Source organism: Schistocerca serialis, chromosome 6, assembly GCF_023864345.2.
Source record: "Schistocerca serialis cubense isolate TAMUIC-IGC-003099 chromosome 6, iqSchSeri2.2, whole genome shotgun sequence".
NCBI classification, from domain to species: domain Eukaryota; kingdom Metazoa; phylum Arthropoda; class Insecta; order Orthoptera; family Acrididae; genus Schistocerca; species Schistocerca serialis.
Genome location: NC_064643.1, coordinates 114193770 through 114209299, shown reverse-complemented (window position 1 = coordinate 114209299; position 15530 = coordinate 114193770). Strand labels below are relative to the sequence as shown.

The 15530-nt window shown below is 44.3% G+C and overlaps 1 protein-coding gene across 1 annotated transcript in view; it reads right to left on the bottom strand.

The window, feature by feature from the left end:
* The window catches only part of LOC126484672 (sodium channel protein 60E-like), a 277274-nt gene that overhangs the window by 257310 nt on the left and 4434 nt on the right, over positions 1 to 15530 (bottom strand). Inside the window, exon 2 of the mRNA XM_050108265.1 lies at positions 11661 to 11881. Within this exon, the coding sequence (XP_049964222.1) occupies positions 11661 to 11881 (221 nt within the window). The remainder of the gene's footprint in view (positions 1 to 11660; positions 11882 to 15530) is intronic.

Sequence of the window (15530 nt, the reverse complement as noted above, 5' to 3'; positions counted from 1 at the left end):
ATGGAGAAGCTAAGACGAAAATGAGATAAAAAACATAAAGGAAGGAATAGAAAATTTAACTTTTTAAAATGATAATCAGCGAAACAAATGTGAAATATTACTTCCAAGAAGTGCATTAAATGACAGATTTGAACTTTTATGGGATAACAAAGAGCTGGCCACGAAACATGTTTTAGGACATAATAAGTTTTTTCTAAGAGCATTCAGTGATGAACAGGATACAATATTGTACGACCAATGAAATCTTAGCAGAATGCAGCAGGGTTCCCGGGTTCGATTCCCGGCGGGGACAGGGATTTTCTCTGCCTCGTGATGACTGGGTGTTGTGTGATGTCCTTAGGTTAGTTAGGTTTAAGTAGTTCTAAGTTCTAGGGACTGATGACCATAGATGTTGTGTAACATAGTGCTCAGAGCCATTTTTTTGAAGAATGCAGCAGTTAGACTCTTGAAGGTTCGACCCATGGGAATTGTGCACATAAAGAGATGAACAGTCTTTACTACATGCATGAAGTTTCGTTAAAGATTAGACTGATATTATGGTTTGAGCTTACTCTGTTCACAATTTAATAATTTTATTATGAATTTTTGTTAATTTGAGTCAAGTTTCTCCCGACATGGAAGCCTGCACGCACTTAAATTAAATGTTTTATGACACAATTAAAACTTTTTGTAACAAAATGGAAATTTTTATACGCTACAGCTCCGGTTAAACCTTCCAACAATTTAAACGACCAACTGCAAAGGATGGATAAAAATTTTAAAAAATCAAAGAAAGTCTGTTTTTATGGTATTCTTATATTAAATAACAAAATATTCAAATATGTGTGAATTCCTAAGGGACCCAACTGCTGAGGTCATCGGTCCCTATACTTACACACTACTTTAACTAACTTATGCTAAGAACAACACACACACACATGCCCGAGGGAGGACTCGAACCTCCGTTAGGAGGGGCCGCGCAATCCGTTACATGGCGCCGCAAACTGCGCGGCCACTCCGCGCGGCTATTAAGTAACGTATCATAGAATTGTTTAGTGTGAAGAACGTTCCTATACAACCTTTAGGAAAAATTACAATTTCGAAAAAGCTTATCTGCATCTACAACTACGTGATTACGTTCCTACTCACAATAAAGTGCCTGGCAGAAGATTCGACGAACCACTTTCCAGCTGCCTCTTAAACATTCCACTCACCAACGGCGTGGGGGAAAAACGACCGTTTAAATTTTTCTCTTATTTTATCGTGATGATCATTTCTTCCTATGTAGGTGGGTGCCAACAGAATGTTTTCGCAATCGGAGGAGAAAACTGGTGATTGAAATTTCATGAGAAGATCCCGCCGCATCGAGAAACGCCTTTGTTTTAATGATTTTCACTTCAATTCATGTATCATGTCTGTGGCACTATCTCCCCTATTTCGCGATAATGCAAAATAAGCTGCCCTTCTTTGAACTTACGATATGTATGCGATACTACTCAATCTTCCCCTAAGATTTATTATTATTATCGACATATGAATTGCCAGCTCGGACATCGCTTGCTTGTTCAGTAGAATGAATTCGGCTTTCTGTCCTCTTCCGGTTAGAATGAAACAAAACATCTAGCTTTTGTGGACCTGAAACTTACCTAAGGCAATGGACCAAAGGATAAATTATTCAAAGTTTTACACAAATATGAAGTCAGTCAAGCATTACTCTCAAATCTATGCATGAAACACAACGTTACGAGAAGATTTTCAAAATTTACTCAAAAGCTTTAAAATAATTTGAATCGTACATTGTCATTCACTCATTTAAAATTATGTTCAAGAAACTCTTACAAACGGGCTGAGCAACACAATTCGTCGTTTCCATAGCTTCCCGGACGTTGCAGCCGATACGCCTGTGCTAACTGGCTGTGGTCGCACACAAAGTTTTAAATTAAACAAGCGTTGTCTTATAAATACATGTTTATTGACTTTATTCATTTGTGATCACTGTGGAGACTTGAATCTAATAATTTCACGATGTATTTCCATGAACGCTACATAAGCTGCATCCGGTGGAGGGAATTCTGAAGTAAGGGACCATGGTGGCGCTAACGGCGAGTTCACTGTGATATGGAGACGAATGACATTGTGAACTAGCAAATGGCAGACTGTTTGCGCGATATACAGCACCGAACAAATAGAAATTACATGGTTCAATAGTACTGCCATTAATTATTACGTATTGGGTACGTGTCGGTGAAGACCAGAATTGTGAGGGATAAAACAATAGCTATCTACTTTCATTGTAAAATGTAAATTTAATAATGTAAAATACTCACTCTATCGTGGTTGTTTCGCTTGGTACGTTGAAGAAAAAGATATATGAGAAATATTATTTCATTCTGCTAATAATCTAAAAGACTGTAATTCAGTCTGTTTTACAAGATAGTGACTTAGGAATGTAAATGTTGGAGTTTGCTTATATCTTATGGTAAATCTGGCCCAGAAGTGTCCAGCTACAATGGCAGAGGTATAGATGGTGTGTAATCTCATTGTTTAGAAAAGATAAAAAAGAACTATACTAGAAAGCATTTTGTAAGCTGCTGGCAATTATAGCTCGTAGAAAAAGTGTTGAAACCGATATTTTCATCATTTATATCTTATTTTTTAAAAAACCAATGCAGTGAAGAAATGTGTCGAAAGTAAGAAACCTGATCCAAATTATTTTTTTAAATTTTGAAACATACGTTGTTACTTGAATTTAACGCGTTTAAATCTTATTAACGAAATTTGTCAGTATTACTTGTTTGGTACAGATCGATAAACTATATACATTCTAGGAAATATAGTTGAGACCGTGGCAGTTTCCAGTTATCTAGATATGATTTTTCTGGGCTAACACATCTAATTTTAACTGACAAGCTGAAAAAGAAATTAATGAAGCACTTTTCACTATGTACATCTGTGATAAAGGCTTGGATTTAAGTCAGAGATTAATTCACTGAAAAGACAAAAAATATTTGATATATATCTTGTAAATTTTTTTCGTGTTTCTGGCCAGCACTGTGCACGAGATGTTCAAATGTGTGTGAAATCTTATGGGACTTAACTGCTAAGGTCATCAGTCCCTAAGCTTACACACTACTTAACTTAAATTATCCTAAGGACAAACACATACCCATGCCCGAGGGAGGACTCGAGCCTCCGCCGGGACCAGCCGCACGTTACTGTGCACGAGAACGGATACAAACGTGACTGCAGGCGGCGTGTTGAAGAGGATTTCAAATAGGAGCGGCTGGCCTGACATTAACGGCAAAATGATGTTCATAACCTAGAACTGGTTAGAAATGTTAACGGGATTAGGAGTCACTTAAATAATAATATGTTCACCCAACGATAAACTAGACGTGTGTTCACTAACATTATTTTGTTTTCTGTTCCACTAAGGCTGTAACTGCACACGATGTATGGCGACAGCTTTTGGTTTCCATACTGTGCTGTGGCTTGTCGCCTGGACAACCAGTCTGTGTGTCATGAATGTGTTCTGAAGTTTGCGACGGTTAGTGGCAGCTGCACACAAAAACAAAAGGGAGATGGGTATCGAAATAGGTGATCATCACTCACAGAGCGTCCCAGAAATGTTGCGACAAACTTCGAGTGGTTGTAGAGGGTGTCTACAGGAACAAATCCAGAACAGGAACCCGTGACCGGAAACGTCATCCAACGACGCTACAGAGCGTCGAAGGTACAGGCGTCGGCGCACTGCCAATGGGCCACTCCTTCAGCAGCAAACGTGACTCCGTACGCTGTCTGACCGTAGGCGGAATGGCTCGCAATGCTGTTTGTTATTCAGTGATCGCCACAGATTGCTACGATTGCCATTGCAGGAGACGGGCCTTGTCTCCTAACAATGCAATGCTCTCTGACTTCGTTGGATGACGGTTTCGGACATGTTCAAACCGCAGTTTATTTTCTTCCCGGAACCCTCTAAAATCTGCAGACTTTTTCGTTATAAAAGAGAAAAACAAACTTCAGATGGAGACCCTAGTCAGAAGCCATCATTCACCAAGGCAAAAGAGCATCATATTCTCAGGAAAAAGGCCTGCCTATGCAGCAAGCGGCTTCATCTCCTCCTCTGGCGATCGTGGCGCTCAGTCCCTATCGCTGAATAACAAGCAACACGCGAGACCTTCTGCCTGCAGTCCGACAGCATACGAAGTCACATTTGCTGCTGAAGGGGTTGCCTAGTGGCAGGCGCCGGACGCCTGTAACTTCGACTCTCTGTAGCGTCGTTGGATGACGTTTCTAGTCACGCGTTCCTATCCCAGATTTGTTCCTCAAGACAACCCCTCGAAATGTGTAGCAACATTTCTGGGACACACGGCCTGACAAAAAATAAAGGAGCCAGAAGGGGATGAAACAACATAATGAAACTTCACGGGTTGAGAGTGTATATCATATCATTGCGGTGATTACAAAATCCTATCAAATTTACAGAGAACTAGGCAGTATGAGCGCATTTATGTTGCACTTTGCCTAGCCTGGGTGTATGCTCCCACACACGTTACATCGACAACATACACTCCTGGAAATTGAAATAAGAACACCGTGAATTCATTGTCCCAGGAAGGGGAAACTTTATTGACACACTCCTGGGGTCAGATACATCACATGATCACACTGACAGAACCACAGGCACATAGACACAGGCAACAGAGCATCCACAATGTCGGCACTAGTACAGTGTATATCCACCTTTCGCAGCAATGCAGGCTGCTATTCTCCCATGGAGACGATCGTAGAGATGCTGGCTGTAGTCCTGTGGAACGGCTTGCCATGCCATTTCCACCTGGCGCCTCAGTTGGACCAGCGTTCGTGCTGGACGTGCAGACCGCGTGAGACGACGCTTCATCCAGTCCCAAACATGCTCAATGGGGGACAGATCCGGAGATCTTGCTGGCCAGGGTAGTTGACTTACATCTTCTAGAGCACGTTGGGTGGCACGGGATACATGCGGACGTGCATTGTCCTGTTGGAACAGCAAGTTCCCTTGCCGGTCTAGGAATGGTAGAACGATGGGTTCGATGACGGTTTGGATGTACCGTGCACTATTCAGTGTCCACTCGACGATCACCAGTGGTGTACGGCCAGTGTAGGAGATCGCTCCCCACACCATGATGCCGGGTGTTGGCCCTGTGTGCCTCGGTCGTATGCAGTCCTGATTGTGGCGCTCACCTGCACGGCGCCAAACACGCATACGACCATCATTGGCACCAAGGCAGAAGCGACTCTCATCGCTGAAGACGACACGTCTCCATTCGTCCCTCCATTCACGCCTGTCGCGACACCACTGGAGGCGGGCTGCACGATGTTGGGGCGTGAGCGGAAGACGGCCTAACGGTGTGCTGGACCGTAGCCCAGCTTCATGGAGACGGTTGCGAATGGTCCTCGCCGATACCCCAGGAGCAACAGTGTCCCTAATTTGCTGGGAAGTGGCGGTGCAGTCCCCTACGGCACTGCGTAGGATACTACGGTCTTGGCGTGCATCCGTGCGTCGCTGTGGTCCGGTCCCAGGTCGACGGGCACGTGCACCTTCCGCCGACCACTGGCGACAACATCGATGTACTGTGGAGACCTCACGCCCCACGTGTTGAGCAATTCGGCGGTACGTCCACCCGGCCTCCCGCATGCCCACTACACGCCCTCGCTCAAAGTCCGTCAACTGCACATACGGTTCACGTCCACGCTGTCGCGGCATGCTACCAGTGTTAAAGACTGCGATGGAGCTCCGTATGCCACGGCAAACTGGCCGACACTGACGGCGGCGGTGCACAAATGCTGCGCAGCTAGCGCCATTCGACGGCCAACACCGCGGTTCCTGGTGTGTCCGCTGTGCCGTGCGTGTGATCATTGCTTGTACAGCCCTCTCGCAGTGTCCGGAGCAAGTATGGTGGGTCTGACACACCGGTGTCAATGTGTTCTTTTTTCCATTTCCAGGAGTGTAGTTTGGCATCTTACTGACTCCTAGAATACCTCAACATCACCCAGCCACTTCATATACTTACATGCCATGTGTGAAGGAGCATTGGCACCACCACACTGTCGCATGAGAGCCAATACATGCAGGTGCAGGATGCCTGACATTCCGTTTTGCGGTCACTTAGTCACTATCGTCTGCGACCTGATGTCATACTCGATGACTCCCCACACCATGACTCGAGGAGTAGCTTCGCTGTTCCTCTTCAAAATATTGGAAGCATTTAAACTTTCCGCTGGTCGCAGCCATATTCGTTGACGATGGTCGTCCGCGGTAGTGCGGAACCGCTATTTATCGTAGAACACAATGCGACCCCATTCGTCAGCAGCCCATTCTTCCTGGACACGGCATCACTCCAAACTCGGGCGTTTCCGTTGTAGTGTTAACGGTAGCCTACGCATGGGAAGGTAATACCCTCGTCTGATTACTGCTACTCTGTGACCACAGAGGAGACCATTACTAGTTCCCCGGTGGCAGGCGCAAATGTGAAGGGGTTACAATGTACTTGGTGGAAAATGCGGCGAACCTCCTCTGTAGTGGCCATATGTGATTGACTGGAACCTTGACCAGTGTGCTTGCGCTCACGTTCCCATTGGATCACTACCATATCCGAATGCCCCATGATATTGCATGATTCGAACAGCCATTCAAACGGAGACGCACAATGAGGCCCCTTTCAGACACTGTGATGTGCTGATAATACTGTCTCACACGTTACGCGGCATCTTTGCGTTCTTCACAGTGACGCTGTTCACGCCCTTACATACTTTACCATATCTGCTAACAACACTGAACACGAAAAACAAACATTAATGTGTTCTGGTGACCGTTCTACCTGTCGCAGAGAATTGCGACTCTAATCCTTTATGTACCCGCCGATAGTATGTTCGTGCACGATGTTACATTAACATTCGACCATGTATTCTGGGTGCCACACATTAATTTGTCAGCCAGTGCATGTATACTCTACAATAACTTCTTTGTCGTCCGCAGGGTAAAATTTCTGACAGAGCAAATAAACTTAAGACGAAGATTCCAAACTGCGGACGAACTCTAGTATTTCCTTCCGATTTTACTCAACTTAGATATTTGAGTTTATTCAGAGCCACTCCTCTCAAATTTCTGAGAACATATATGTATAAAATTGTTCATCTTAAGAAAATTATTGTTAAGTTTCTTTTTAAACCTGTTGTCTCAAGGTTTCCATCACTCTTTTAATTAGAGTGATATCTAAACAATTTTGTATTTCAGAAGATAGTGCCACAAAGAAGACACGAGTTAATAATCTCTACTATAAACTTTTGGAGGTTATAGGAAGTAGTTTGTAGGCAAAGTGTCACATCGGAAACGCTCCGTTTCAGTCTTACAACGGAAACAAATTCGACTTACTGTGTTAACTCTTGAGCTGATATTGAGGTTCCTTACGTAGCTTAGCTGAAAAGGAGTGCGATACTTCGACCATCAAGTTCGTTTCACGTAATTCTAAGTAAGTTCTGGAAAACTAAGTATAAACCACATGGGACATGATGACACATTTCTGCCGAAGCCATAACTCATTTATCCAGACCTTCCTCCGATCTTACAGGGGTGGATCATAAACAAGGCTCCTCATGTAGCCCCATAAGGATAGGTCTATATAAATTAGTGAAATCCGGTGTCCTGTGCGGCCAAACATGATCTCCAGGGCGGTCCATCCTTCTCTGAATACTGTGACGAAATGGTCTCGGATGGGAAATGCAAAATGTACTGACTTGCTATGGTATTGCAACCACGCTCCTCCACGGATGGTCAACGTTAGAGTTTCCAACAACTCGACCAGCACTTCTTGCAGGTAAAATCAGTTATCTCTGATTGGAGGGCGGGAGGTGGTGATATATGACCCGACCGAAACACAATTCATCATTCTTGACCACAAATTGTGGTTTGCTCTCTTGTCGTAAGGTAACAAGAGGAGTGTCGTTTACGTAACCTCTGTGCAACTCGACGAAAACCTGCTTGCATAGGTTATGCATGCAGCAGAGATGATTCATCATACACGAGGTACTTTATAATGGACGGAGAATAGTTTATAGAAATGAAAGTAACATGAGGTATGCCCTAACAAGGATCTATAGTAGAATGTTTTTTCAGTATACACTACCGAAAAAACAAATGCAGCATCCTCAAGGTCTAGGTCATTTCATTGACAAGTAATGTCACAGTTAGCTATCATTGTAGGAGTTTTATGATAATAATTCCATACAAAAGGAAACACATGTGTCCAAGCAAAAGGATGTCCAAACAGTCGCATCACTACGCAGTGTAGCCCCACCCCCTAAGCATCTCAGACATGTACGGGGTATTCAAAAGTCCCTCCGCAGTGCCCTATGATTGTTAGCCGCGCGTGCCTTATGCCGCAGTGAATATACCGAAATGAAACTCAGTGAAATGCAACTTACTAATTTATTGAATACTCATTTTTACTTACAAATTTTCACATTAAATGTTGAAAGTGTCCCCCCTGTTGTTGAATGCACAATTCATTTCGTCTAATAATGTTTCCAAACACATGCTGTAACATTTCTTCTGTAACAGAAGCAGTTAAAGTGGATACTGCAGTTTTCAATTCATCGATGGATTTTGGACGGTTTTTATAGACAGTTGCTTTCGCTGCACCCCAGAAGAAAAGTCAGGTGGTGTTAGGTCAGGCGATCGTGGAGGCCATAGTCACTGTGTAATTATGCAATCACCAAAAACATGAGCAAGCAGTGAAACTGAAACTTGAGTGTATGCGCGGTTGCACCATCTTGTTGAAAATAACCGTTCAGTATTTCACTTAAAACAAGTTCTCCAATGAATGGGTACAGAATATCACTGCAGTATCGTTGTGCGTTTATTGTTTCGTTGAAGAATATGGGCCCCACAATCCTACGTCTAGAAATTGCAGTCCAAACTCCTATTTCCACAGAATGAAGTGATTCCTCTTGAATACAAAATGGATTTGCAGTACTCCACATACGAGAATTTTGCGAGTTTATGTACCCGGATAAATGAAACCACGCCTCATCATTGAAAAACGTTTCATTAAGAATATCCCATCCTTTTTGTTGAAAGAAATTTTTGAACCATTGACAATAATGCAGTCTTTTGCCATGATCAGTATTTTTCAGTTCTTGCACGACTGTCACTTTGTATGGAAAAAGTTCTAATTTTTTTCCTTACAGCTGCGTGGGCCGTTCCGACATAACATCAACTTCCTGGGCGAGTTTTCTTACTGACTTGTTTGGACTTATGGACATTTTATCGGAAATATCGAGTAGTTTATCCTGAGACAAAACGCTGGGACGACCACTTCTCGGTGCATCTGTCACTGAAGCCGTACTTCGAAATTTGTTAGTCAAATCTTGCACAGTATCGCGATATGGGAGTGTTGTCTGCGGGAAAACTGAATTAAATGTTTGACGAACTGAAACTGTGTATTTACCGCCAGCTTTGAACACTTGTTCGACAAAATCACACGTTATTCAATGGTCAGCATTTTAACAGTGACAAAAATGAAACAAACGGACAAAGGAACTAAATTGAAACGTTCACGTCAACACATAACGACACACACAGATGATACTACTGACGCTGGCTGAGATAAACGAAACAGTGGAATGTTGGGAGAGTCCACTTGAAGGGAAGTGACCCAGGCAGGCGAACAATCATACGGCACGCGCGGCTAATAATCATACGGCACTGCGGAGAGACTTTTTGAACACCCCGTATTCTCATATGCAAATGGTCGTAAAGGTGCCGAATGGCATCCTGCGATAGATTATCCCAAGCATCTCACGCCTTTTTTTGGAATTCGGCAATGGTTCTTGTAGGGTCTGCACGCCGCTTCATCATGTCTCAGTTGCCAAGTGGTCTGTTGATCACGCTGGCCAGGACAGTTGTTTTCGACCAAGAAGAGCACATCGCGTCTCAGAAGCCTATGTGGACGAGCTGTCGAAGAAGTGGCAGTAGCACGGGGATAACAGCCTAAGCAATGTAGCGGTCACTGGTTACTTTACCCTGTAGAAATACCAAATGTGACAGCGAGTTGTAACTGATGGCCTTCTACACCAGGAAGCCTAGGACGGGGCCTGTATGTGGTGGGCGAATGCACTCTGGAATAGGCGGCTCACAGGTCCACGCAATACACGCGTACATCCACAGCTCGCGTACAGACTTAACCTACGCTCATCGCTGACGACAACAGAGCGGCATTCCACTCTCAAGTCTCTCCTTCACGACACCACAGCAGCTATTCTTGGTAGAATCCTGATGTATGTGGTAGTCTGGTTACAGAAACATGTGATCTAAATCCTGCTGCAAGGAGACTGTTCCCAATGGTCCCTCATGACACAGCAGGAGCTACGTGTGCCCAGATTTCGTCTCTGGATGATGATCGGCCTGCCACCACTGCTCGCATAATGTATCGATCCAGATATGCGCCTGTACTACGCGGACGGCCAGAAGCTGGTCTACAGATGTGGGAATGTTCTACAGACCACTGCTGCAAGCAGTGACCCAACACCGATACGTTGTGTCCAAGATGTGCAGCAATCCGCCGATACGTCCATTCATCTCCTTGCACGCCCACAATCTGACCCCGTTCAGAAGGTTGACGCTGTCCAATAGGAGTACGTACTCGTCGGTGGAGCATGGAGCATGGAGCATGGAGCAGTTCTCTTTAAGTATGGATTAATTCAAGAACAATGAGAAAGAACCCGATAGTAACCGATTACAAAATTACTGGTGAATATCCTGAGCAACTCGCATCGTATAAGTACGAGGGCTGTCCAGAAAGTAAGTTACAATCGGTCGCGAAATGGAAACGACTATGAAAATCCGATAAAGCTCTGCAAATATGTGTTGGCCAGTGTCTCTAGTATGACTCTAGGTAGAATTATGTCGCTCTTTTCATTCCTGAGCTCTTAGTGAGCGCGTAAAGATGTTATAGAAAATAGTGTCTCCCAAGTACGAGGGCCTGGTGAGAATTTTCCCCTGAAGCTATGCAACCAACATTACATAACTGTCGTGCGGTCTCTTCTTCAAGACAATTCTCAGCCTCATTCTTCAGGGGCAATGAAGATGTTCCTGCATCGTTTCAATTGGAAATGTTTGGTTACCCACAATACAGCCCGTAATTGTCTCCCACTGAATTTCATCTCCGCTCAGACGAACCGCTGGCTATGAAGACAACATTTTGGCACAGACAACGAGCTTTAGCCCAGCGTAGAGAATTGGCGGAAAGCACTGGCGGCTGCCTTCTATGATGAGGGTATTGGAAAGTTGGTACAACGCTACGACGAATGTCTGAGTAAGAACGGCGACTACATAGAGAAGTAGCTGAAAGGTGTAGCTCACTGTTACAAATGAAACATTTCTGATTTTCACTGTGATTTTCATTTCGCGATCAATCGTAACTTACTTTCTGGACAGCCCTCGTATTTACGCGTCACAGTCAAGCTTCCTAATGTGCCATAGTTAAGTGACATGATAGATAGCTCTGCACCATCGTACGTTATGGTTAACTTGGGAGCTACCTCGTGTTTGCCTCAGTTGTCTGGCGTGATAGTTAAGTTGGAACCACGCGAACTACAGTTTCCTGAGAGGTTGAGACGCTCGCCTACAGTTACGGAGTTACCTGGCATGATGGAGACGGTCTTGAGCGCCCGCAGCACGCGGAAGGTCCGCAGGCCGGCCAGGTTGCCCACCTCCATGCCGATGGTGGCGTAGCCCGACGTGATGACCACGAAGTCGAGCCAGTTCCACGGGTTCCTCAGGTACGTGTATTTGTTCAGGATGAAGCCCTTCGCTATGGACTTGATGATCATCTCCGCCGTGTAGATCGCGAGGAATATATATCTGTCGGCAGAAGACGAGCAGAGCACCATTAGAAAATCATTGGCGAGACGTGGCTGCAATTAGCTAGGCAAACCGTGCCAAGTCAACTTTAACAGTATTCTCTTGCCGTGCGGACTGCAGTCCAGGCTCGTGTTATTACAATATTCGGAAGTGGTTAACAGTCAGCTGGATGACGTGTTGGTCGAAGAAGCAACTTGAAGGGGTTCTATTAAAGTGGGATTAAACCTATTGTTCCTGTGGAAACTAGAGTGTTCCAGTTCCTATTATAATTCCGGGTCCCTTTTTTCCCATTATTAAAATTTTAGAGAACATTGCAAAGAGCCACTTGGAAATTAAATTGAGATATTTAACGTTCCATGCTTCCAATCAATTCTGGACTCCTAGAATTTATGTAAGAGCTTGGGATTGGTGCAAGTCAGTTCTAAGTTGTGTCAGAGTTAGGTGCTTTTAAAACTGTAGCGCGAGTGAAAGCGATGTTGACGATTTTTATTAATAATCTCTTCGTGCGAAGAATTGACTCGTGTCTGACGATATGAAGATTCTTCACCGAAAATGGTGCAGTTTTGTTTCTTAGATAGATTATGTGGTGTATATAGATCTGAAGCACACGGAACCCACCAGGAAAGTACTTTTGCGAGATCACGCTATTAAGAAAAAATACGGAAACAGCGCGACAAATCTACGCTTGAACATAAACTCAGATGCTACCTTAATTTTGCAGGTGGCTCTGTTGACAGGGTCTTTCAAAAAGGACTTCACAACTGTAAAAATTCATATAAATTTATTGAAAGAAGATATAGTGCGGAGGTTTAGTGTTATTTTGTAGGGAAACACATCAAATTTGTTTACTTTAAACTAAAGATATTGTATGTGGCTTCCGTTGGTCATCCCGCACTCGCCGCATCGGAAGTTAATTTCTTCCCAAACTCGCTGTAGCATTGCAGGTGTAGCCTGCTCAGTGGCGGCGTAAATTCGTGCTCTAAGTTCAGGTAGAGAAGCAGGCACATGAGGTACAAACATAATATACTTGATGAATCCTCATAAAAAAACGAGTGGTTACAGGTCTGGGGAACGTGGGGACTATGCAATTGGCGCATCACGGACAATCCATTGACCTGGAAAGCGGTCACTGAGGAAATCCCGGATGTCAGCCAGGTAGGAGGATGGGCGAGGGGGGGGGGGGGGGGGGGGGATGCACCATCATGCATGAAGTAAACATTTGGTTCTTTGTCATCTCATCGATATGTGGTATCAAAAATTGTTGTAACAAATCGAGGTACATATCCTGCTGATGGTTCTCTCACCCAAAACAAAAGGGGCCGTCCACTTTGTTCTTGCTCAATGCACAAAAAAGTTCAATTTAGGCCTAGCACGAAGATGTTGCAATGTTTGATGTGCATTTCCACTGCCCGAAATCCTACACTTACGTGTGTTATCCTTCCCACTTGAGTGCAACGTAGACTCGTCAGAAAAGGTGATGTTGTCCAAGAAATGTTCATCCTCATGTTAGCGATTTAACATCTCTGCACGGACGTTCTTGCGAGCAATTTTATCAGTGTCTTTTATTGTTTGCAGGACTGTCAGTCTGTATGGTTTCAAATGCAAACGGTTTCTCAACACACGCCAAACAGTCGTGTGCGGGATTTGCAGTTCGCGAGATGCACGCCTGGTAGATTTCGTGGAGCTGTTGACAAAACGTTGTCTCACTCGCTCAACGACGTCGCCAGATATGCTTGGACGATCTTATGACTTCCCACGTCTTACAGAGCACCCTGTTTCCACAAAACATTTATGCCGTTCATAAATTGTAGGCCTAAATTACGCTGAACTGTTGTCATCGACTTCGATTCTTCAAACCGAAACACACAGCTAGCGCGCTCGGGTCCAGTGAAGACGCCCATCTTTAACGCAACTGAAGCTAGCGCTCCTTACGGTGCGGTTCGGCACTAGCGAACTACGCGAGACAAAACTTAATGTATTTCCCTCCAAATACCTCTGTGAGTACTATGAATTAATTTATATGAATTTTCAAAGTTCTAAAGTCCTTTTTGAAACACCCTGTATTTGATTCAGAACGGAACCTGTGAAATGTCCTCAATACGTAGCAAGCGTCATTCGTGGCCAGGGCAGTGTTCTGAGTGCTCTGTGTCGGAGATAAGTGAATTCGAACGTTGGAAAATTGTAGGTGCTCGTATGATGGACGCTTCCATAACAAAGGTAGCCTAAGTGTTTGGTGTTTCAAGAGGCAATGTATCGAAGGCGTACAGGAAAAGCGGGAAGCATCCTCTAAGTCACAATGCGGATGATAACGCATGTTGAGTGATCTTGACAGATGGTCATTCAAGATGATTGCGACGAAAAACTGGAGGACTACAGCTGCAAAAATCACTGCTGAGCTGAAGGTCGTAGTCGCGAACCCTATCAACACAAAATAACACGAAGGGAGCTCCATATGCTGGGAACTGCAGGGCGAACTCGAATTCCAAAATCACACATCACTGATGCAAATCCACGTGAAAGGCAAATGTAGTGCCGAAGCCTTGAGGGGGTAGTCCTCTCTGAAAATGGCAAAAAAAAACCTTTATCGAGTTACACGGTGATTTGTTAAAGAGTGTCCCCAAAAACAATTCATAGTGGGACAAAATAGTCATCATCGCGGTCAGTGTGGTAGCATGACGGTAATGACGGCCTAACAGGCATTATGGAAATTATGGAAGTGCCAGAAGTTGAAATCGGATCAGCATATTACAACTTCTGAACAGAAGCAGACGAAAAGCGTACCGAGCGAGCAGAGCAGCGGATGACAGAACCTGTCAAAGGGGCCTGTAGGGTCACCGTGGCCAATAAGGAGATGGAGGAGGACCTACTTTTCGATATGGAAGGATTGGTGAGTGGAAAAGGGATGGCTGAATAGAGGTAACTTAACTACAGGAAATGTAACTGTTGTGTACATAGTACCACGTAGTCAGCACATACACAACTTTCCCACAAGAGCGTGCCCCGCTAAGCACAACAGCGCAGGCACAGCGCTCGCCCGTCTCCGCACTACGAGATGGCGCTGCCTTAGACACGGACCAAATTCTGCTTCCGCCGATCCGCGTATTAATATGTAACACAGCCAATGAGATTGCTGCTAACGTAGAACCTTTTCTCCTCGCGGATCACACTCGCGCAGTGATACCTGAACGCGCGAGGTATTATAACGAGTGTACAGACCTCCAATTGGTCAGTCTGCATTTGTCTGCACCAGTCTGTACCAGTCTGCATTTGTCTGTACCAGTCTATAGTCAAGTTTCAGTCAGCGCCTAATAAGATTACCATATTCCTGTACATAGCCATGAAGATAAATGAATAGACACTTTGTCAACTATCAGAGACATGTGAGAATAAGATTAACGTACCAAGACCAAAGGAACTTCAGATTGTCAATTGTAAACAGCGTCCAGAATCAAGTTACGTAATTTTTATGCTTTTTATTATTTTAATAAATCTGTGTGAAAATTAATCAAGTTCTGTTTAAAGTTGGTCACCATCAATCTGCTACTCTAAGCGTGCAAGTGGCATTTCTATGGTCTGACATAATGGCAGGAGATAAAAACGCCACGATAAGACCACGAGACATATTGCTGACACTCGCCTACGTCATTAA